This window comes from Enhydra lutris, unplaced genomic scaffold (assembly GCF_002288905.1).
Source record: "Enhydra lutris kenyoni isolate GAN:26980312 unplaced genomic scaffold, ASM228890v2 scaffoldscaffold13, whole genome shotgun sequence".
NCBI classification, from domain to species: domain Eukaryota; kingdom Metazoa; phylum Chordata; class Mammalia; order Carnivora; family Mustelidae; genus Enhydra; species Enhydra lutris.
In genome coordinates this window covers 30,973,983-30,999,241 of record NW_019154097.1, presented here as the reverse complement: position 1 = coordinate 30,999,241, position 25,259 = coordinate 30,973,983, and the positions used below count along the sequence as shown (strand labels likewise).

At 40.2% G+C, this 25,259-nt stretch overlaps 1 protein-coding gene across 3 annotated transcripts in view; it reads right to left on the bottom strand.

Annotated features, from left to right (window-relative positions):
• LOC111145820 (PBX homeobox 3) overlaps window positions 1–25,259 on the bottom strand; it is a 214,656-nt gene that overhangs the window by 4,118 nt on the left and 185,279 nt on the right. The window contains exons 6-8 of one of the 3 annotated variants that reach the window (XM_022501070.1): window positions 2,478–2,643; window positions 1,099–1,211; window positions 215–304 (exon numbers count right to left, since the gene is read on the bottom strand). In XM_022501070.1, coding sequence (XP_022356778.1) covers window positions 215–304; window positions 1,099–1,211; window positions 2,478–2,643 — 369 coding nt within the window. The remainder of the gene's footprint in view (window positions 1–214; window positions 305–1,098; window positions 1,212–2,477; window positions 2,644–25,259) is intronic. The other 2 variants (XM_022501071.1, XM_022501072.1) reach the window with 2 other exon arrangements.

Genomic DNA, 25,259 nt, shown 5'->3' with positions numbered 1-25,259 from the left:
GCCGCCACTTGGGGCATTTGTGAGGACTTCTAAGGGCATCTGGGTAACATTAAGTGTTTGCGTTCATAAAACAAAGGTACAGCAAAAATGCTGCCTTCCCCACCTGCGAACAAGATGAGAAGCCAAGTCAAATGGCCATTCATTTATTTATTAGTCACTGTTTACCTGGTGCTGCTCCTACAGCTCTTCGAATCTGGTCCCCCAGGGTACTCACATTTAAATTATGTGGACTGTACAGTGAATTTCCTCCAAGACCATCACTGTAGCCTCCCGTCTGATTGATAACATGACGGAGGGTATCCACCTAGAAGTGACACGAAACAAAATTCATCATCCCAAATCTATTAAAACATCATCATTTACAAAAGGAAACAATTTGAATTATGTGTGCCATGAGGGTTTAGCATCTTCAATGAAAGACAAATTTATCAATCAAATGTGACTGGCAGAATTTCAGCAATTCTTTGCATATTTAAACTCACACATCTTTGTTTTTCATGGCAGCCCAACAATAACACCTTCGTGGCAATGCAAACTTTCCATCTACATCTTCAGCAAAATGTGCGTGGCTATGGGTGCAAACTACTTATAAATATGTATACTGGATCTCTCTCTCTCTCACACAGACGCATGCGCACACACACATGCATGGGCTGCACACCCAAACACACACACACAAGTAGTTGCTCTTGATTAAGAGGATGAGAAAATATACTTTAAGAACTCAAGGGCTTTTTTAATTCTGACTTTAAAATTTTCAGAAATGAAAGAGTGATATATTTTTAAACCACACATACGCTGGCACACACAATTTGTTGTTGTTGCTGTTGTTACAAAAGTAAGATGCACCCAACCCTCTCCATGAGCTCAAGCCAGAGCCGAATGCATTCACAAAGTTTATCAGGTTTGAATCATTAAAAGTCACTGTTCACCTGACTTCTCGTTAAATTAAATGGTGGGGCAGATGGGTCCCATTTGGAAGCACCCAGCACAGGTTCTGCATGGATGTGCAGACCACTTCCACGGGGCTAAGAGTATGGAGTTTTGAGCCCAAACCCTACCCTGCCAGAAAGGCCCCAGTTGGGGCATTTCTCCTACCTGTGATTGCACATTGGCTCCGACTTGGGACCCTTGGTAAGAATCCCCATTCAGACTCTGCATGTTCATGAACATGTCCCCAGAATTTGGGAGGTTAAAAGAACCAGAAGAACCTGGAAAGGAAAGAGTTAAGTAGCTGAATAACAGAGAGCTACACACATAATCCTCAAAGACCTAGAGGCAGGGAGAGGAGAAAAGGTGCAGAAGGGAAAGGTTGTGTACAACATAAAGCATTTCCAGATCTAAGAAGATGGAGGGTAACTCCAAAGAGGTAGGTCCTGCGGTTCATTTTGCAGCTAGGAAAGTCCTACCAATGGGGAAGCCCAAATAAGAAACAAAGAGGAGATGGAAGCAAACAGAAAAACACCCAGCAGCCGGCCCCAGGCCGCCCCCTTGTTTGCATTTCTCTCTAGGATTTGGTCATTAAGTGAGTTCTTCACCGTCATTAACTGTCATGGTGGACAGTCATGTGGAGAAGAAACACTTTTCTGAAGCTCTTTCTTAGCCATACACCTTCTACCTAAATTTCATCTGTTCAAGTTTCATTAAAAAGAACAGGGGGTGAGGGGTCTGGGGCGAGGGAGGTGATGGGGGAGAGGGTGGGAGAAAGAAAACAAAACAAGGAAATAATAACCCTTCGCTTTCTGAGCTTTTAAAGATATATTTAAAAGATCTCCTTAGAAAAGTGCCTTGAATTGCTCCCCAAGTCCATCTGCCTGGACTGGCTACACACCGTTCACGGTTGCCCAAGTTCCCTGTCATGTATAGATGTTTCTAACTCCATCATGGACGTCACATAAAATGTGGCCCAAATGTACCACGATATTGTGGACACTGCATCCGTGTGTGAGGCACTGCACCCCTCATGGCTCATCACCTACCAAGTCAGCACAGATGCTAAAGAAATGCCAAGAAGGGCCGCAGGCTGGAGTCTGCAGCTGTGTTAGGTAGGAAGCACATCTGTACCCCAACATTTTAGCTTCATTACGCACAGCACCAGGTCACCTTCCCACTTCTGCTATCTCCTTCATTCTTTGACAAACCACTATGGACCTTAAAATGATACATGGAAGAATATAGTTAAAATATTTATTAATGCTAGCACTCCGCATAACTGCTGAATTAAAAACCACCATGAGGTGTAAATAAAGGTTCCAGAATCTACCAGTAGCGAGTAGCACTTGTTATGAACAGTGGGTTTATGGACTCTGGCCATCCACTTATTCGCCCGGCCCTAGAATAAGCCCTCGTTTTAATAGAAATCTTCCTTTATAACTCCACTGGGTCCTCAGTAGGGCTGCTGTGTCCTGGCCTGTGGGACCGGGTTTTGTGGCACAAGGCTGCCTGAGCCAAGGAGGGAGCGAGTGGCCAGTACGCACCAGAATTTGGCGTGGTCGGCGAATTGGTCTGGTTGTTCTGAACGGCGGCGGCGACTGCGTGTGCGGCCGTCACGGCAGTCTTTGCGGCATAGAGGTTGGCTTCTTCCTGAAACTTGCCGATATTCTTCTTGTACCTGATTCGTTTGTTGCCAAACCAGTTGGATACCTACAAATCGCAGGGACATGAGTAAAGGGGAAGAGAGGTCAACCTTCCAGCAATACCCATTGGACACCAAGAGGACACCTTGGGAAACACTCCGTTTTTAACTTACACCCTGGTTTTCGAGGTTCGCTTTTGCTTTCCGCAAACCTCGACACTCAGAGTAACACCACTTCTTGGAGTTAGCCACAGTCACATTAAAAAGGACAGGAGCACTGTTCATAAAAAGTATTCAGTTGGTATATACCGATCGGTATTTAAGTGTTCAGTCCCCCTAAAAAGGAGCTGAAAAAACCAAAGGGAACATTTGTTAAGTTAGGTAAATAACAAATTTTTGTGAAGGAATGACTTCTTGCTTTTGGGTCTGGAATGATTTTGGCAGTTGGACAGTAGAATCGTGTTTGGTCTGCTGAAAAAAGTAACATCAATTAATAATGGATGAACGACCCCTTTGTCTCCTGTCTTAGAAGGTTCTGTGTGTCTGCCAAGATGGCTGCTCAAGCTCGGCCAGTTACCACATGAGAAGGTCACAACTTGAAATTCAAGTAATTCCAATAAGGTCAAATGCAAATACTGGGGAGCAGCTCTGATTTCATCAGGTGGAATATACTTGTGTCTTTTACACACTACTTATGACGTCAGCCCATGCAAGTGGAAGAGCTTTCTAAAGAGGAACTTGGCGACAGGAAGATTTCATCACATTTCACTGACAGCAAAACTTCAGCCCAAGACTCACTGCTCATAGTTACGTAACGTGTTCAGGCACCTATAGCTGAGCTAGATAAAGAAACAAAACCCACACAGCAGGTTATAAAAAGGTACCTACCTGCTATATAAAAGGCTCTGAGCTCCCTTTTGCTAAAGTAACAGTTTAAAAATACTCTTTAATAATTTCTTAATAATCTGCCAAAAGGGCATACTGCTGTGGTATCAGGCTGGGTGGGTCACTGTTTTATTCTGAACAGCTATGCACAGGCCCTGAGGAAAAATAAGGAGTCGTATGAGCCTTCCAACCCAACTTACACCAGTGGGCATGCTTATTGACCTTCTCTGCCAAGAGTTTAATTGCCTTGGAAATAGAACTCTCATTCTTCAACCTATGGCACTCATCCTTCCAGAAGGAGCCAGAGAACCCTGGCAAGGAAGCCACGTGAGGAAGACAATGTTGGCCTTGCCGCTGCTCACATGCTGTCTCATACTGGGGAACGCACACATACACAGGCAGGCACACTTGCTAGGATTCCTGTGACAACCATGAGCATAGGTTCGTCAGACAGATACGAGCCAAAACGCATCAGGAAGTAAATATGCTGGAGATCAGGACTTCCTAGCTGCTCCTGTTACACTATTATTTCTACCCCCCACACCGTTTATGGACTGTATATGTCACTTCCTGCCTTTGTATCAAATAGTAGTGGTTATAATAACTATCATTCGATGACTACCTCCTCTGCGCCAAGCATTACGCAGAGCCCTCTGCATCCCTGGGCTGGGTGGCTGACAAAGGTGGTTATACAGCATAACACCTATCCCAAATCCAATGGCCTTTTCTCTCTCCTCCTTTGATCTTTCAGCAGTGTCTGATATGCTGTATGTTTGTGTGTGTGTGTGTGTGTGTGTGTGTGTGTGTGTGTGTGTTCTCCACAACTCAGCTCTTGGCCATAACTCAACTCTTTTCTCTTCTCCTTGAGCAATCTTATCCATATTAATGATTTCAATCATTGTCACTGTGTGGCTGGCTCCCAGATTTCCATCTCTAGGCCTAACTTGTATGAAGAATTTCAATTCTTGATTGTAAAGATGTTAACATATAAATGTTTTGTGACAATCTCCAACTCAAGAGGTCTAAAATGGAATTCATGTGTCCTCTAAACCTGCACCTCCTTCTGTGTTCTCTTGTGTTTACAGCATCTCAACCTCTAGAGACAGGGTACTTCCTATCTCACAAAGTCCCTGATTCCACCGTTGGATGATTCTAAAGGATATTCAGTTCTCTATTAGGAACTAAGATCTCGTTCACTCTCATTTCTCATCATCATCCTTAGTTCCAACACCTCGATGGTGATAATATCAGGTTTTCAAACAGCCCCGGGAGACTGAACCCCACTAGGCCATTGGCCTTCTTTGCCCTCCCTTCTTTGAGCCCCATATGCTTGGGGCAGGAGCATATGAGCATCAAATAGGATGTGGCAGTGGGAGGAAAAGCCAGGAGAGTATACAGGTGAGGAGGCAATGAGGACCGGAACCAGGCAGAGCAATAGTTATGGAGAGGGCAGCTATCATGGGGGATGCATTGGCGGAATTTGCCAAGGACCAGCTGAAGAGGTCAAGTGAGAAGGAGAAGCCAGAGATGATGCTGCTGTGGAGCCCAGGCCTCCAAGAACGTGGAGACAGATGCTCTGGAAGGGATTTCTGCACCAGAAGTTAGCCTCAGTGACCCTTAGGATCCAGTCCCATACCAGAATTCTAGGACTCTAAAAACAAAAGTTTTGACTCAAAATTGAAAAAGGACCATAAAGGTATCCGTTCTGATTATGCTCATTAAAGCAAGTTCCCTCAGACCCTACCTCATGTTTCATAAGCACATTCTCAGCTCAGGAGACAGAACGAGAGAGCCCGTTCTCAAAAAGCTCCTTCAACATACATCCCTCTAGTTCGTCTGAATAAGACCAGCAGGCCTTTGAAAGAGTTAAATATTGAATATATCTGCAGTGCAAAGGGAGATATTCCTGGTTGAGAGGGAATATGGCATTTCTTAAGTATAATTAATGAAAATTCCCCAACTCTGAATTTAGCAACAAAGGCCCATCTTAGAATTCTCCTCTTCTAAACAATTCTCTGTTGGATTCTGTACTTTGTAGTTAATATTACCTTGACAATCAGAGAAGCTATAATACATTAATGAAACCTAGCCTGGAAAATCAGATTACAGCTTTATTAACAGTTTCATAATTGAGGAATCTCTGTACCACTGAAGGGTCTCATCTCTAGATACGCAAGAATCCCGTGTTTATGCATACCCCTGGACCAATCAAACAACAGTCATCACTAATAAAGGTTTATTTAATTCTCACAGTAAAATTTTAATATCACCAGCAGCCTGGGGAAGCTTTAGCAAGTGGATTTGCTTGACATCAGATCGTTTCTATTCTGCTAGTCCCAATACTTCTTAATCTTTAATATCAAGGCAATTAAAATTAATGGCCACTCATCCAAAGCTACTGTGGGCAGTGTTTCCTTGACACCAATTGTTTGATGGGATTACCTAGAGGTTAAACTAACAAGCAAGGTTTAATTGGAAGCAATGAAAGAAGCAGTGATCATACGTTATGTTTAACCTGCATAACCACATCTAAATGAATATCTAAAAATGTTAAACTATTTCTCAAATTAAAATATGCACGTCCCATTCTGAGATCACAGACTGGGTGCTGCAGCCATCAGCCGTTAAGAACAGGCTGCCGCAACTAAGATCAGTGTAATTAATGCACGAATCGACACCTAAGTTCAGGAATGTCTGTCACCTTTTAAAAACAGATGGGTACAATTAGTTGCAAATGAAATCTCCACCCTCACCCTGTAGGAAGCACCAAAAGCCACGGATCACATGAGTCCCTCCTACACGGTTCTCACCGTGGAACCAGGCCGTACACATGGGACAGTGAGCAGAGCAGAGCCTGCGCTGTCTCGGAGCTGGGATGGTCTGTATGTTGGTCCCAGAACAGAAACGCAGGCAGGAAATTGGTAGAGAGAAAGGGAATATGCTGTCCCATGCTTCTCTTTTGAGCCATGTATCAAGGATTCATGACTCTGGACTGTGCAGAAGGCAAGGGGCCAGGCAAGATTTTAAGACCAATTAAAAATGACCAAAAAAAAGAGAGAGAGAATAAAAATGCAAGTACACACCTCCTTCTATTCATGGTCACAGCTCCTAGACTGTGAGCCTTTGGCAATTGGGGAAATGAGTAGGGAACATTCTGCAGGCTGCTGATTTTCCGGGGCCCCTCTACAAGGCCAAGAAGTGGCCAGAAACACTTGCGGTCTCACTGTTTACTAGAGCCATGCGTTTCCCTAACTCAACCTGGCAGCAGACTGCCAATCCCTTTTAAAAGGCCAAATATTTTTATATGTGGAATCTAAAAAAAGACAAACTCATAGAATTTTGGGTATGTTAATGACTTGGCCCATGGCAGTGATCTGATGACTATTTCCTGTTGCTATCTCCCATGCTATACCAACCAAGGAACAAGAGACCCAGACTACACAGGTCGCCCAAAATCAGACAGCAAAGTGTCACAGTTCCAGGTTTCAACACCAGGACTCCCCATCTGTTTTTTCCTTTTTAATATCAGTTGGGATGTTTACTGAGTATCTATTATGGTCAATACTGTACTTTGTGGCATGAGGAGATAAAAGAACAAATAAACATGTACCTCTACCTGCCTAGAATTTGCAATCTGATGATATAACAATGCAAGATGCTCAAAACAATCCATAAAAATTGCAGGATGGTGGTGATCACACACTCAGCTGTCTCTGAAAGAAGGGACTTTAGAGGGGAGGACTAACAAGAGAGGGCCATTCCCACCGGGCAGAATGAGGCACAGCAAGGGGCACTTAGGCACAGGTACCAAGGGGTGGGCGGGCGTAACGGCAGGAGCAGCAGGCTCTGGGTTCTGGCTATGGTCCAGGACAAGGGAGAGTGTTGTTGCCAGGGGAAAGCCTAAAGAGGCGTCCTGCAAGCCATCTCACAGCTCCTTTCTGCAGGGCCTCAGTAGGTGGAAAAGTAGTGGAGGGAAGACAAAGGATGAGTCTGAGATTTCTAGGAAGTCCAGTGGGGAATGGGTTCAGGTGAGGACACCTGAGGCCGGGCGAGGCAGCCTTCCCAGCAAGGTACCTGTCCTGTGTCAGTGGGTGGCACACTTTTTTTGCTGGAATATTCCCTAAAGAAATTTTGAATAATCAGGTACCCGCTTACACATATTTTGTCCTTTGCACATTTCTAAAGTTGATATCTACAATTTTTCATTATAAGTTTATACAGTTATAAACAGTGTTATTTCGGTTTGTCATAAATGTTGACATTTTAAAATAAAACTGTAACACTATTCTTTAAAATGTATCCAACCAAATTTAAATAGCAAAGCAATTTGATACCCACAATCCATTTCAAAAAATACATAAACTTGCTTTTCTTTAACAGTCAGAAATTTTGCATTCTCTTTTGTTCTTAGAAGTGTATTTCCATTACATTTCCCTTCTGTAGTCTCCTAATACAAAATACTTTTATGCTCTACAAAAAAATGGAAATTGAAAATTGTTTTATTTCCTATATTATAAGGATCTACATGTTTAATACATCTTTCTGGATTAGGCTATCATTACAATTAGTCTAAAACTGATCAAAGCAATACAAAGACTTATTCCAATAAATAAAAGTACTTGTTTTAACCATCAAAAGTAGAGTAGTTTTTTTTTTTTATATCACACATATATTTCTTAATGAGAGGGGTACAAGGTTATAAAGTACTGACTGAAGGTGGTTCAGTTATCACCAGTATTTTATATAATCCCTTAGTGGGGACCAGAGAGGGTCTCATCCTTTGGGGCAATGGGCCATCATATAAGGTGGGAGATTTCCTTTCATCAAAGTGGAAAAATGGCAAGTGATAAAGTGGAAGAGGGGAAAAACCCACACAATGCTTCCACCACAGCCGCCTTCTGAGGCTCATGGATTTTCAGAAAGAGTTTCTACATGTATAAGGAAAGCTGGTCACCAGGCCCTAACACCTTCCGGCACTTTGCGGACCATGTATATAACCAAGTTCACGACTGCTGTCTTCAGTGAACAGGCTACCTCTGGCTTCACTTCCACTTTTTTGCGTGAGTACAGTGCAAAAACCCTGACAGGGTGTGCTTATTAAAGACCTCTGGCTATAAAAGTGGGGCTCATTCAGGCAACCACTTCCAGGCGTCACCATGACCTTTTGGAGCTAGACCAAGAACGAATGTGTCAGCTTCAGGAAATCAAAAACAGTCTGATTAAAGAAGGACACCTAAGGAGACAGACATAGTTTACTTAATATTTAGCTTAATCTTTCTGGAGAGTAAGCCAACCCTTTGAATAGGGTTGCACAGACCCTTTGAATCAGCATTCCTAAGACATTACCTTGAGGAAGTATTTAGAGGTATATGTGTAAAGGGATTCACTACATTCCTATTGACACTAGGAAAAAAAAGTAGATTTATAGCACACCTGTATAATGGGATATGACCATTGATTAAAAATCATGTTGAGGAAGAATATTTATTGACATGGGGAAATATTCACAATATATTATAAAGAGGAACAAAGGGCATTTTTTTTCTTTCATATGACATGAGATTTAGGGGGTAAAAATACTCACATATGTGCAAATGCACACACATACACACACGCATATGTACAGGAAAAAAGTATTAGGACCCACACACCACTCAGAATGTGATTATCTTTTAGAGTGGATTTATAAGTCATTTCTATGTGTTTTTCTGTGTGTTTTCAAATATTACCCAAATTGATTTCAGATAAGCGGGTATTTTTTTTTTTAAATTAGAGAAATGTACTTTACAATGAAAAAAGGAACCAATCTCCCTCTTTAAAATATGGTTTAGAAGTCATTTAACAATCTCCAGAAGTACACCAGGCCCTGTGCTGGCCCACACAATCACAGAAATCGACAGTCCCATTCCTGTATCCTGTCAGGAGGGTGAGCTTGGCAGGTCCGAGAATACTTGAAATAATTAAAATCAGACACTTTTTGTAAATCTCAAGCTGTTAAAATTTCCCAGACTGCTTTGAAAACTCCATGTTCAAATTACGCTGCTAAACCATCTACAATGTCTGTACAGTCACCGAAAGCCAGTTGATTAATTAGTTAGCATTAACTGTATCCATTTCACATTCGATCCCTACACTTATCATTTTAACAACAATGTTAAATAAAAGCGAAAAATTATTACTTAGAGACCTAATCTTGAAGAAGCAGAAATGCAGAACTTCAGAGTTCATCCTTAGCTTTGCTTCCTTGCATGGAACACATTAGGGAGAGGATCAGCATTTGTTTGGAAAAGCAGCAGCCGACACTAAAACATCATTACTGAGATTAGAAAACTGGAAATTTATGAAGCACAAATCTTAGAAAAATTTGCCATTGTGTTTCCCTTGTTTACTTGTGATGCATACTTTATGTACTGTGCCTAATTAAATGCAACAGATTATGAAATGTTGAAATGCCAAGTCGTGTATAACGGAACATGTAGCATATTTACATGGTAAACAATTTTTACCTCTAATAAATAGTTTTTCCCTAATCAATATGTTTTCATCCCCATTATGTGATTCGATTTGAAATGAGGGATGGGAGCCAGATACTGTTCAATTTTTAAAGTTAGTGGTGTTAATAAGCTAAATCTCATTCCACTTCTCTCCTTCCCAAGGGTGCACAGTCAAGTTTATATAAGGACAGAACGGCTGGACTCACCGTAGATAACCGTATGTGTGCATTCCCTTGAGAACCCAGAGGGCAGCTGGAGCGAGGGCCTGATAGCCAGACAGACCTGGTTGTGAGTCCCTGCTCTGTGATTTCCTAGCTGTGCTACCTTCATCGTGCTGTCTAAGGTTCTCCCTTCCTGGCCTACAAAATGGAATAACCATACCCACTCCTAAGGGGGCTGTCAGGAAAATTAAATGAGGAAAACATGTCAAAATGCCCAGGACTGTGCCTGGGATGTACTAGGCACCCTCCAAAATGCTACCTTTCCCTTTTTTTTAAAAAGAAGCCACAACAACAAACCCTCTGTGGGCTTTGCTTGCTCCCTGTAGTCACTAAGGTCAGGGTACCTTTTCACAGGAACGTTGGGTGCTGGAGGAGGAGGGGGCAACTGACAACAGGGAACAGGCAGCGGTGAGAGAAGGAAAAAGGGGTGCCCCCCTGCATAACGGAGCGTAATAAACTTCCTACTAGAGGTGGGTAACACCCAGACCAGAAGCTATTGTCCGCCACACACCTCTGGGCCAAGGTCATGCACAAAGAGCTGACAGCAGTGCCTGAACCTCCTCATCTCTCCTCACTCCTGTCCCAACATAACCACATGCAAGACAAGGCACTGGACCGAGAATCTGTAGGAAACTAGGGTTTGGTTCCTCTTTGTACGTATATTTATAGCAGCAGCCATTACGGAGAGTTTATTATTACCTGCATTATCTCATTTAGCCCCCACAAAGACCCAGTCTCACAGACTTAAAAACTGACGTCAGAAAGTTTCTATAACTTACCTGAGGTTACACAATCTTTCTTGCCCCTTTCCTCCTATGCCTTATCTAATAAGACCTGTTTTTTCTTAGCACTCTGCAGAAATTGTTTACTCAGTTTTATCTCTTTTCCCTTGTATTAAGTGGCTAGGGCTACAAGAGCAATATTCTACCTTGTGAGTGCAAAGTATTCTGGCTCCTTTAGGGTTCAAATGTGGGCTAGCCCACAAATCCAAACCATTATTTTTTTCTTTCTAGTAAGTAAGTTCCAAATTCCTAACAACTGACTTGAAAACCAACTTTTGAAACACAACCCACTTCTTTTTTTTTTTTTTTTAAGATTTTATTTATTCATTTGACAGAGAGAGAGATCACAAGTAGGCAGGGAGGCAGGCAGAGAGAGAGGAGGAAGCAGGCCCCCCCCGCGGAGCAGAGAGCCCGATGCGGGGCTCAATCCCAGAACCCTGGGATCATGACCCCAGCCGAAGGCAGAGGCTTTAACCCACTGAGCCACCCAGGCGCCCCCACAACCCACTTCTAATGGGAGAAATGAACAAACAGAAATTCAGTTTCCATAGTATCTGAAATAATCTAAAACAGATTCACTTGTCAAGTACTGTTTTGTTTTTTTTTAATTTGAGGATGTGAAAAATTTTATCGCCATAATGTACTGACACCCTTACAGTTCGGCTTGGCCCTTTCCACTCTATGCATGACAGACTGATAACTGCTCATGACATTCACGAAGAGGCTCATCTGCAAAAGTATATAAAACGTCAGCCTCGCGGCCAGAGTACACAGAGAACAGATGACACCGTTCATCTCCCTAAAACACGTGCTTCAGGGTGGTTCTAAATTGCCACAGATGATGTTTTCAGCTAAAGATTCTTTTCTTTAAAATTACTTCCCTCATTAAAAAAAAATAAAAATGTGTTAGGTGTGCAGCTGAACAGATGCCACGGAAAGCCTGGAAGGTTTTGGAATACTGAGACATAGCTGGAGAGGGCCTCCCGCCAGCTCCATGGAAAGGCAGGGCCGCCTCCCAGCGAACACACCAGCACCCCCAGATTAAGAATCAAGAGCACTTTTTAAACAACAGTGAACTAGATATTTTGTCCAGATAAGTTTCATGTAATAGAAAACATCAAATGTATTCAGTGTCATGTGTGAAGAACCCCTATAGCCAAGCCTTTTACCTCCTGGAAATCCTATATTTATTCAACCACCACTCTCGACTAAATACACACCCCAGTTCTCTTTGCTTTTTAAGAATCCAGAAGATTTCACTGAATATATTTAAAATGGTAATACCTATCCTCAAAAACTTTCAACATATGTAATTATTTCTCACTGAAAATGAATCACATGCATTTTTAGAATAAAGAATACACTGAGGGTAGATCTATTCAGAGACTAAGAATTTAGACACAACCCTACTCGCCACTCACTCACAACCATGGCCCCTCTCTGGCTCTCACCTTTATGGAGCCTGTGAAAAACTAGGGGCTCGAGGCTGTTAGCACACTGGTTTGCCTGGAGCCTCTTTCCCCTTCCTTCCGGAACCTTGACAAGGCTTTCTAGGCACCACATAACCAGCAGGAACACTCTAGTGAATGGGCAAATTAGCATTTATTGAGCACTCATGATATACCAGGCCCTGTACTAGGCATTTTACATATACAATCTTATTTAGCCCTCCAACCTCTAAATACATGATCACAATCCTAATCTTACAGGTTGAAAAATGGAGACTTCAGGTTAAATAATTTGCTCAAGGTCACAGTGCAACTTAACAGTGGTGGACTGGTCTGAGTGACTTCTCTCCACCTTCCTATACCGGATGTATGGTCAGCCGGAGTTAAAAGTGCCAATTTCTCAAAATAACTGATACAAAATGATAGTACTACTTCTCAAATAGAATGTAAGTAACGAAACTCAGTTTTGGTAAAGAATCTGGTGTACCTGCAAAGCAATGGTCTAAATATCTAATTTTAGAAAGTCAAGAAAGGAGAAAAAGAAATCAATAACACTACTTCAAAACTTCTCTCCCTTGATCTTTGATCCAGTCACCTGATGATAAGATCCTAGTGGGGGTAACCCAATTAGGTCTTTTATCCCCTTCTACTTCTGAGCTCTGAGATTTGTAGGACAAGTCTCAAGCCCAGGCTGCTGGCTGACTCTGCCAATGATTTTACCTGTTGACTCATCACTGGCCGGATCATTCATTCCACACACATATAAAGAGTGTCTGGCAGACACTGTGTTCCCCCAAAGCAGTCCCTGACCATCACCTATAACCTCCCAAATCCAGGCTTACCCTCGCTGTCATTCTGTGCAGGACCATATGTCCTCTTGTAATTACAACAGTTCTGACATTTATACACGGCTTCCTCTTTTTTTTTTTTTTTTTTTTAATATTTTATTTATTTATTTATTTTGAAAGAGCATGAGTGAGGGGGAAAGGCACAGGGAGAGGGAGAAGCAGGCTACAGGCTCCTTGCTGAGCAGGGAGCCTGATGGACAATGGACAAACATGGGGCTTGATCCCAGGACCCCACAATCATGACCTGAGCAGAAGGCAGATGCTTAACTGACTGAACCACCCAGGCACCCCTCTATAAGGCTTAAGTGCTAAGTACTATTCAAACCACACAATACATATTAACTCATCATATCTGCATAACAATGCAATAAGGCGGGTTCTATTACTTCCCTTATTTTATGGATGAAAAAACTGAGGCACAAAGATGTTAAAAGAAAGAGAGAGGGAGGAAGGAAGGAAGGAAAGAAGGAAGAAAGTAAAGAAGGAAGGGAGGGAGGGAGGGAAGGAGGAAGGAAGGGAGAAAGGAAAAGAAGCAAAGGAGAGAGGGAGGGAAGGAAGGAAAGAAGGAAAGAAGGAAGGAAAAAGGAAGCGCATACAGTATGGTTCAGAATGAATATCTGAAAAGAACATGTATATTAAGAAACATTACAAAGAATATCTAAGACACTATTAATTGCTTTTGGGGAGTACGACTAAGAGTCTGAGGCAGAAGGGAGGCTTTTGAAAGAAACAACTTTTGGTTTTGTTGCGCTCTACTATATGGTTTTTAAGAATTTTATTAATCTCTGCACTTATCTTCATTATTCCTTCTTTCCACATTTTTGGCTTTAGTGTCCCTTAATACTTTTAGATGGATCCTTAACTCACTGATTCTCAGCCTCCCCACTTTATATACATATAGAAAACATACATACACACTATATATACCCATATATTATATATGATAAATATGTAAGTATATACTAATTATATCTATATAATAACCATACTATATATATGATATATATTTAAAGCTATACATTTCCTTTTAAGCATGGGTTTAGCCTCATCCCACTAATTTTGGTAAGTGTATTTTCATGATCATTCAGATAAAATAGGGGGGGTTAAGGGGGTAGGAGAAGAGTAAATGAAACAAGATGGGATTGGGAGGGAGACAAACCTTAAGTGACTCTTAATCTCACAAAACAAACTGAGGGTTGATGGGGGGAAGGGGGTTGGGAGGGCGGGTGGGGTTATGGACATTGGGGAGGGTGTGTGCTATGGTGAGTGCTGTGAAGTGTGTAAACCTTATTCACAGACCTGTACCCCTGGGGATAAAAATATATGTTTATAAAAAATAAAATAAAAAAAAATATTTTGCCATTTTCATTGTGGTCTCATTAGCCCATGAGAATATTAAGAAATATATTGTTTTATTTTCAGACGGGAATTTCTAGTCATCTTCTGTTATTGAGTTGTAGTTTAATTCCATTGTGCTCAGAAAACATATTCTATATTAAATTTAAAATTTGTTGGGAGGTACTTTATGGCCCAGACTGCAGTTAACTTTCAAAAATGTTCTGCAAGTACTTAAAAAGAACATGCATTTTGTAGTTGTTGAGTATACTGTTCCATATCGATCCATTAGGTTGTTTGCTAATCATGGTATTCAGATTTTCTGTATCTGTGCTACTCAAAGTGAGGTTCTGTAACCATCGCCATCAGAATCACTTGCGAGCTGCAAATCACCAGGCCCCATCACAGACCCTTAGAATGAGAACTTCCAGGAACAGGACCTTAGAATCTATTCCAACAAACTCTCCTGATCATTCTTCTTATGTGTACTAAAGTTTGGGAAGCACCATTCTATGTCATTAGAAGATTACATGTGTGTGTGTGTGTATGGTGGTGGTGGGGGGGGTGTTCAGTGAGCAAAAATCTACAGTGATTGTGGATTTATCTGTTTTTCTTGAAATTTTATAAGTTTTTGCTTTGTGTTTTTTGAGCTTCTGCTCAAATTGGTATATACAAAGACAGAGCTGCTGCTGTGTCATTATTATTTAGAACCTCTCTTCACCTCTAGTAAAACTTTTTGCCTTGATGTGTTCTTTATCTGATATTAACAAAGATAATTTGGTTATTGTTTACATGTTATATTTTTTCCCATACTGTTATTTGCATTCTATGTCCTTATGTTTTCGATGTGTCTCATAAAGAACCCATAATTACGTTTCATTTTTATGTCTTACCTGACAATATTTGCCTATTAGAGTACTCAATTCATTTATACTTAATGGAATTACTGGCATATTTGGGTATAAACCTACCACCTTACTAAGTGGTTCCCATTTGTCACTTATAATGCTTCTCTCTCCCCCTTTCTTGCCTTCTTTTAGATAGCTTATTTTAAAAAAATTATTCTTTCTTTTTAAACAATTAAAAAAATGTTCCTTCTTTATTAGTGTGGAAGTTATATATTCTTTTAGTATTCTTTATGTGACTACCCTAGAGATTACACATTCACGACTATCAAAGTCTAACTGGTACTTTTATATTAACTGGTACTTTCATTACCTTTTGCAGAAAATGCAGGAGTATTAGAACACTTACCTTCCCCTCATAACTTATGAGGCATTATTGTTGTGTATTTTAATTCTATATGTATTATAAACCAATAGGACACTATCATTATTATTTTAAACAATTGATATTAATTTATATTCACACATACTTACCCTTTTCTTTCCACCCTTCCTGCATCTCCCACCCTCTACTTTGCTATCTTTTTTATTTCTGCATGAAGAGTATTTTTTATACTTCTTTTTGTGAGAAAATGGTACAAATTCTCTATCCTCTCAACTTTTTACTTTTTTTCAACCCCATTATCAAAGGATGCTTTTAGCAGATACAGAATTCTAGGTTGACATTTAATTTAGTTCATCTCTTAAAGATATCATTCCACTGTACTATGGTTTTATTCTCTTAAGAAATCAGTTGTTAGTCTAATTGCTGGTTCTTTGAAGGCAATTGTATTTTCCCCTCTGGCTGCTTTTGTTTCAGCTGTTTTCAGTGTGAATTTCTATACACTCACTCTGTTTGGGGACTGTAGTTTTTCATGAATCTAGGGCTTGGAGTCTTCTAACAGTTTTGGAAAGTTATCAGACTTCACATTTTAAATACTGTTTCTGACCCACTCTTATATTTGCCTCTGATGCTCCAATTACAGTTATGTTAGACTTCTTACAGTATCCTCAATGTCCCCGTTTTTCTGATTTCCTATTCTACTGTCTCTCCATTCTTTAGTATGGTTATTTTCTTGTGATCCATCTTCCTGTTCACTAACTTTCCCAACTATGTCGAATCTGCTTTTAAAGCCATATACTGAATTCTTAATTTTGATTACTATATTTTTGGCTCTAAAATTTCCATTTGAACTTTTTTATGGTTTCCAACCCTCTGACAAAATTTTCCATTTTGTCTTTATTTCCTTTGATATATTAAGCCCTTCTTTTATAGTCCATATATAGGATCCTTTTATCTTCTAGATTTCTATGGGTCTGTTTCTATTGTCTATTGTTTCTGTTGGTTTTAGTACATGTTGCCATGTCTTCTTGTATGTCTGTTTTTCTCTGCTTTGTGCCCAGTGTTGTGTTTGCTTTGTTTATAGAAACAGCTTGAAGCCTAGAATGCTGCTATCTTTTTCTACAAAAAAATAATTATATTTGCTTTGTCCAGGCACCTACAAGTACTTCTAATCCAATTTCAAAGACTGAAGTATTTGAAGCAGAATCTATGTACTTCCAGTGCACCCTTGCTAGGAAGCAGCCCTAGCAGTCTAAAGCCTCACTCAAGGGAAATAAGGTAGCCTTCCCTGGTAGGTCCTAGACACCTGGACACTGATTCCCTACAAGTTTCCAAAAGTACTGCTTAACATCTCAGCCTCATAGTCACTCTCTCAGCATTGACCAATGACTCAAGGAAAAGTTATTTCCCCTGGCCTTATTTTCTTCTTATCTACAAATTCCCAGGACAACATTATCCATTCCCAGGGCCTCAGCTATGTACTTACATGGATGATTCCCAAGCTACATATTTAACCTTGACCTTTCTCATAGGTTATACTTCCAAACTGAACATTTCCACAACTGAGGTGCTGAGGGCAATGCAAACCTGGCATAACTACCACAAACCTTTAATTTCCCCTCTGTCAAACAAGCATTTCCTCATGTGTTTCCTTTATTAGATAATAGTATCACCATTTTCAATTATGTAGGCTAAAAACCTCAGCCATCTTCTAATATTCTTTCCTCCTCACATTCACAGCCAATTGCTTCCCCAATTTCCAAAATATAAGTTTTGCCTCCAAAATGCTTTTCAAATCCATCCCTGTTTTCTACTTTCAGTGGCCTTATTTCAATCCTCAACATCTCTTTCCCAGATTATTCCAATAATCTCTTATGTAGTCGCTCTCATTCTAGTGGTTTCCCCTTCAAATTGATCTTATACATTGGTACTAGACTTCTCTCTCCTAAGTCTGATCATACCACCCAATCCAGAAACCCTTACCTTCCTTATTTTCCTTCATAGCACTTATTAGTATGACATAATACATAATTATGTTAGTATTTATAATTATACCTAATATTTTATGAATATGTACCTCAATTAAGGTATATATTATTATTCTCTCCTCACTAGACTATAATAAGCTCCACAAGACAGAATCTTTGTTGTAGTCACTGTTAAATATAGCACAATGACCAAAAATCACTAGTTGAATGAATATTGTTGAATAAATTAATTAACATAAAACAGACATCTAAACTGCTCAACCTCATAAATGCAGGCATAACTGCAGATATCTAAACATCTACACAACATAATTCCAGACCTTCTCTAATCAAGATGCTAGACCCTGTGACAGGCATTAAGAATATAATGCTGAATAAGACTGCAGTCCCGATCAACATGGAATTCACCATCTATCAGGGGAACAGCATTAAACAATTAATTATTTAGGGCTCGCTTTAGCAGTACATATACTAAAATGGAACAATTCATTATTCCGGGCACCTGGCTGGTTTAGTCAGTGGAATATGTGACTCTTGATCTCAGGGTCATGAGTTCGAGCCCCACATAGGGTGTAGAGTTCACTTTATTTATTTTTAAGATTTTACTTATTTATTTGAGAGAGACGGAGAGCACAAATAGGGGGAGGGGTAGAGGGAGAGGGACAAATAGACTCCCCACTGAGCACAGAGCCCATTGCAGGCAGGGCTCAATCCCAGGACCCCAAGGATCATGACCTGAGCCCAAAGTCAGATGCTTACCCAACTGAACCACCTAGGTGTCCCTAGAGTTCACTTTAAAAACAAAACAAAACAATTCATTATTTACTTATAATTGTGATAAGTGCTATCAAGAAGAAGCATAAGAAACTATGAGAATACATAATGGAGGATATGAACTGGGAGTACAAGGAAAGCTTTCTTGAAGAACTGACAATTGAAGTGAAAGTCATAATTAATAAAATGTTTATACATTTTTATTGGGAGCTGGGCAGGGTTAGACCATTCCAGGCAGGAGAAATAGCATAAACAGCATAATAATTATTATTATTATATCTTCTCCTTACTCTGTGATAAGCACTCTGCTAGGTACTTTATATATATTATCTCACTGAAACTCCTATAACTTGATGGAGTATATCTGTTTTTAATCCAAATTATACCTATGAGGAAATGAGGCACAGTGAGGTTGAATGACTTCCCCAGAGGTCACACAACTAATAAGTTGGGAACCTTCCTAATCCTCTCAGTAGAAAGTAAACCCATCCTTCTACCACAGTCCAAAATGGCACCCAAATGAACTTGTGTACTCACCTAGGTAACTTCTGTGTCCTCTCAATAACACATTTGTCTGTCTCCCCCAAGAAATCTGACATTTCTCAGGGAGAAGAACCCTAACTAATTCACCTTTGTTTGCCACAGTGCCAAACACAGTGCTTATAGTAGGCCTGTTGAATGCATCAGGATCTGTTGAATGCATTAGGAAAATAGCCCCCAAACCCACACAAATAATTTTGGCTGGATCAAATTAATTTATTTACATTGTTTGTAGCTTCTACTCTCAAAATCCATATTCACTTTAGAAAAGTAATATCTTTCTGCATGGCTGACAGAAAAGTCAGGAGAGAAGAGAAGCCAAAACACAAGGACAAAGGAAGCCCAAGAGAATCTCTGGAGAATGCCAGATCTCCTGGGTAGGAATATCAGAGTGAGTGAATGAGAAGCCGGCAGGCTTGAACTTGGAGCCTGTTCTAACTGGTGGCTTTGTTCTTCAGGCTACGCTGTGTATCTTCTGTTCATTCCTCTCTACCTACTCTCTACACTGCTCTGGGCCCCAAGATGCTTCCAGCCAAAGGAAGTCACTGGTGGGAGATAAGGAAAAGCAAGGAAAGTAACATCAGAGTAACCATTACCCTGACTCCCTCAGCATAAAACTGCCTTTATTTAAGGTTTCAATTACTATCCTTCCAAATACAGCCTCTGCTATATTGGATGGTTGGGTGCTGGTAGTCCTTCATCTCTTCAGGGCAAGGGGTAGTAACAGAACCAAGCATTACTAGCATTGCCCTTTGTGGTTTCCCTACACTCTGCCCACACTTCTGTTAATAGTCACTTTATTAAACTCTCCTCGAATTACTCTAATTTGAGTGTGCCATCTGTTTTCTTCTGGGACCCTGACTGATATATTGGCCTACTGGTCTGACATGCCTCAGAGAAGCAAGGCAACGGAAAGGTGAGATGCGATGATGAGGGACAGGTATGAGGAGAGACTGCTGGGAATACTCAAAGGGAAGAAACAGGCAAAAGAAGGTGAAGGGGACAAAAACTGGAGGGACCATGGGTCTGATCATGGCTTCTTCTAGGTACAGGAAAACTCAAAAACCACTACATCGAAGCTGGAAACAGTGTCTCAACCCTTAGTTTGGGCATTCTAATCAAACTAGTGTTAGGAGATTTTCTCCAAAAATGTCAATTTAAAATAAATAAAAATACCCAATACCACTGGAGCCAACTCGAGGTACCGTGCTAATCATGGCACTGACTGTTTGTAGAGAAGACGGAAACAGCAAATCAGAGGCTTCTGTTTTCTTTAAATCCTGCGGATATACGCCTTATCTGTACCGAGTGTTACAGCAGTCTCAAAGCTCCCATCTCTCTACAAAGCTGTTCCTTTGTTCTTTGCACACTGTTTAATGACGTCTCTCTCCACTAGGACACACAAGCAGAGCCTTTATAGAACACAGGGTCTATAGCCTTCTTTTAAGACAAGTGAAAGAGCCACTTTAACAGAATAGGTGCCACTTTCCTTCACCTTGTCTCTAGCTCACCAACTGCGTCCTTACAGGAGAAATCCACTCCTGCCTTCTGCCTACTGCCAGAGGGACTGAACAGGCCTTTATGGATAGCTGGAAAAGATCCTGTAATTTGATAGCCATCCTTTTTTTCCTGTTCTAATTATTATTTTAACGGGCTTCTTCTTATTTTAATAGATTTTTTTTAATAAGGAAATCTTACTTACAAATTTTAATTAGCTTACTGAATATTCACTGCTTTGGAATAAGTAGTTTAATGAGGAAGGAGACCTCAGGCTACTAACTAGCCTGGAGTGTCTAAAGCAGCTTAGGGGGAAATGATGCAGCCCTAGTGACAGAAGCCCAGGCCTGGGCTGCACAAACAGGACTCCGCAGCTAGGGCCCCAGGGATAGAGGAATCACACTGCCTCTTGCAGGGGAAAAAAAAAAAGAGTGAAAATCCAGTTTCTTGCTTTTTATCAAGAACCTCTGTGTAGGAAGAAGCCCCAGCGCTCCCACTCGTAAAGACTTGTGACTCTGTCAAATCACTTAACCTCTCTGAACATCAGTCTCCTCATCTGTAAGGGTTAGATAATAATTTTTTCCAGGCTAGACTGTTATAAAAGTGGGTCTTGTGCACCGCTTTAAAAGCTCTAAAATACGTTAGTTGAATGAATGAATGAATGAATCTTAATGTTGCCAATTAACCTCTCTACTATTTCAGGTTCTCATCTGTTAAAAAAAAAAGAAAATCAATCCTTTCTTTACAGTACATTTCAATTACAGTAGCAATGAAGAATAAGTGAACATTTTTCATTCTAAAAACACCTAGCAGAGAAAGTAGGGCCAGAGTTCTTTAAACTCAAAATTGGAATCAGGAGAACAATGGAGTTTTTTGTGACTTGCTGATGTGAATAATCGATGCAAGTTAGCTCTATTTCAAAAAGTAAAGGCGTATTAATATCTGCTTCACTAATTAAGAATATGTGACAATTTAAGTATGATTCTCAATGCTTATGACATTTGAAATAATTTTTTTTGTGAATTTTCAGGGTGTTATGTAAAAAAAGGGAAACTCTACCTTATTCAACCAAACCACGTCTTAAGAAACCAGAAACCTCAAATTCTGAGTTCAACCTGGAACTCTATGCTAAGGACATTTACATTTATAATATATTAGCACAAATTAATGTAAGACTAACATAAACTGTAAATTTTTCACTTACCAGCACCTATTTATATAATATGTAGTGAACTTAAAAAAAACTATAATAAACTTCACATGTAAAACCAAACTCCTGATCTCCCCTCCCCCTGAAAACCCTGCTCCTCCCAAATCCTTCCCCATCACACTTAATGAAAACTGCATCTTTCTGCTCCTCAAGCCAAAAATGTTCAAGTCCTTCTTGACATTCTTTCTCTTCCATCCTATGTTTCAACTATCAGTAAACCCTCTTGGCTGTACCTTCACAATTATCTGGAATCCAGCCTCTCATCACCTCTACTACAAACATCTTGGCCCAAGCCACCCTCATCTTCTGCCTGGATTATTGCAAAGACACCCTAACTGGTGGCTGCTTCTTCTTGCCTCCCTCGCTCTGTTGTCCATACAACCGTTGTGGTGATCCTCCTGAACCTTAAGTCAGATCACACCACTCCCCAGAAGAAAAGTCCGCCATTACCATGGCGTCCAAGGCCCCTTCACCGTTTGGCTCTCACCATCTCTCTGACCTCATCTCCTACTACTTCTCCCACTTGCTCAGGCAACTTTCACCTCAGGCCCTTTGCACTTACTGTTCTCTCTGCCTGGAATGTTCTTCACACAGCTCGTTCATTCTCTCCTTCAATCTTTACCAAAAGATATTTTCTCAGGAGGGGCTTTCTTTACCACTCTATTAAAAATTAATTGTACATGTCACTTTCTGTTCTCCTTCCCTCTTTTGTTTTTCTCCATAACACCTATCACTTTATTCTAATTTATCTTCTCATTTACTCATTTTATCTGTTTGTACTCTCCCAGGAAAATGTAAGCTCCATGAGGCCAGGCTTGTCGTTGTTGTGTAAGTAGTAAACTTTTTAGTCAAGTGAAATATATATATACACACACATATATATATATATACATATACATATATATATATATATATATATATATGCCAAAAAAGGGCACACATCATAAGTAAAGAGCTTGATGAATTTTCCAAAAAGTGAAGACACCCATGAAACCATAACTGAGATCAAGAAACATCAGGGGTGCCTGGGTGGCTCAGTTGGTTAAGCATTTGGCTCTTGGTTTCAGCTCAGGTAGTGATCTAAGGAATCAAGCCCCACAAGTTTCTTTCTCCCTCTCCCTCTACTCACCTCCCACCTCATATGCACATGTAGGTACATTCTGTCCTGCTCTAAAATAAATAAAGCTTAAGGAAAAAAAAGGGGGCGCCTGGGTGGCCCAGTCATTAAGCAGCTGCCTTTGGCCCAGGGTCTGGGATTGAGCCCCATGTCAGGCTCCCTGCTCAGCAGGAAGTCTGCTTCTCCCTCTCCCGCTCCCCCTGTTGTGTTCCTTCTCTCACTGTTTCTCTCTCTGTTAAATAAATAAATAAGATCTTTAAAAAAATTTTTTAATTAAAAAAAAAGAAAAGAAAAGAAAGAAACATCCTCTTTCCAATCACTATTCTCTCAAGGGTAACCACTTTTATTCTGACTTTTAAAACTAAGATTAATGTTGCCTGTTTTTGAGGGTTTTTTTTAGAAGTCTCCAGGGGTGTGTGGTGGCTCAGTCATGATCCCAGGGCCCTGGGATCAAGCCTGGAGTAGAGTGGGGCTCCCTGCTCAGCAGGGAGTCTGTTTCTCCCTCTCTCTCCCCTGCTTGTGCTCTCTTGCTCTTTTCTCTCTCTTTCAGATAAATTTAAAAATAAACAAACAAACAAAGTAGGCTTCATGACCCACTTGGGGCTTGAACTCATGACCCTGAGATCAAGAGTCTCATCCTCTGCGTTTTGCATTTTTCACTCATTATGTTTCTAAGATTCATTCAAATTGGGTCTATGTAGTTGTAGATCATCCTTTTTCATGGCTATACAGTAACCTGTAATGGGATTATACCACAATGGATTTATCCATTTCCCCAGTCAATGGACAACTGTCGTATTTTAAGTTTTTGCCAACAAACAATGTTACAATAAATACTTTTACACATGTCTCCAGATACACATACACAAGAAGTTTTCTAGGGCAATTTCACTTAGAGGTAAAATTGTAGATTGAATGGTATAGATATATTCAAATTTATAAGATAATGCCAGAAGTTTTCTGAGAGGCTATACCCACTTACATTCCTAACAAGAATATTTAAGAGTTCCTGTTACTGTATATTCTTGCCAACAATGTGTGGACTCAGTGTGGTCAAATTTAGGATTTTCTGCCACAACCTGGGAAATGTAAAATGTGATTTCATTGCAGTCTTTAAATCATATTTTCCTGATTATTAATAAGAAGGATCTTCTCATATAATTGAATATTTCTATTTCTTCTGTGAAGTCCTTATTTGCATTTTCCATTTTTCAAAAACATTCTTTTTTTCTTGTTAATTTATAGGAATTCCTTATTTCGGATTTTAATTTTGCTTATACACTTACAAATCCCTTCTTGCAGTCTATGGCTGTCTTCACATTTTAAAAAAGGTTTTATTGGAAATGATTTCAAACTTGCAAAAAAAAGTTGCAAAAATAAAAATAGTACAAAGAACATCTGTGTATGCCTTTTACTCATATTCACCTGTTATTAAACATTCTGCTCCATTTCTTTTATCATCTGTGTGTATTCATGCATGCACACTCTCCCTCTGTGTTTATACATGTTTGTGAGTATGTGTTTATATACATACATGCACACATATATAAACACACATATACACACTTTTTTTTTCTGAACCATATGCAAATCAATTTTATACATCATGGCCCTTTACCCTTATATAAGTCAGTGTGTATTCCTTAAGATCCGAGATATTCTCTTTATATAACTGTAGTACAATTACAAATAATTGACTTCAATAAATTTAACCCAATATCCTTTACGGTATATTTTCCCCTTTGGTACAAAATCTAGTCTACCGTTAGGCAGTGCATTTACCTGTCATGTCTCTATCCTCCTTTAGTGTGAAACATTTCCATGGCCTTTCTCTGACATTTTTAAAGAATGCTGCTCCCATCCTCCTTTTTTTCCTAACAGAACACTCCTCATTTTGTTTGTCTGATGTTTTCTAGTGATTAGATTCAGGTTACATTCTTGGATGAAGCGCTACACAAAATGTCTACCCATCCCTCTTTGGTGATGTTGCTTCTAATCACTTGATCAGGGTTTGTTCCATTTCTGCACTCTATAATTGCTTTTTTTTTTTTTTAAACCCTTACAACTAACAAAGGGCCTATCGAGAGACACCTTAAGACTATTTTTTCCCTCAAAATTTCCCCCTAAGGGCACCTGGGTGGCTCAGTGGGTTAAAGTCTCTGCCTTCGGCTCGAGTCATGATCCCAGAGTCCTGGGAACGAGCCCCGCATCGCATCGCATCGGGCTCTCTGCTCAGCAGGAAGCCTGCTTCCCCCTCTCTCTTTGCCTGCCTCTCTGCCTACTTGCGATCTCTGTCAAATAAATAAATAAAATCTTTG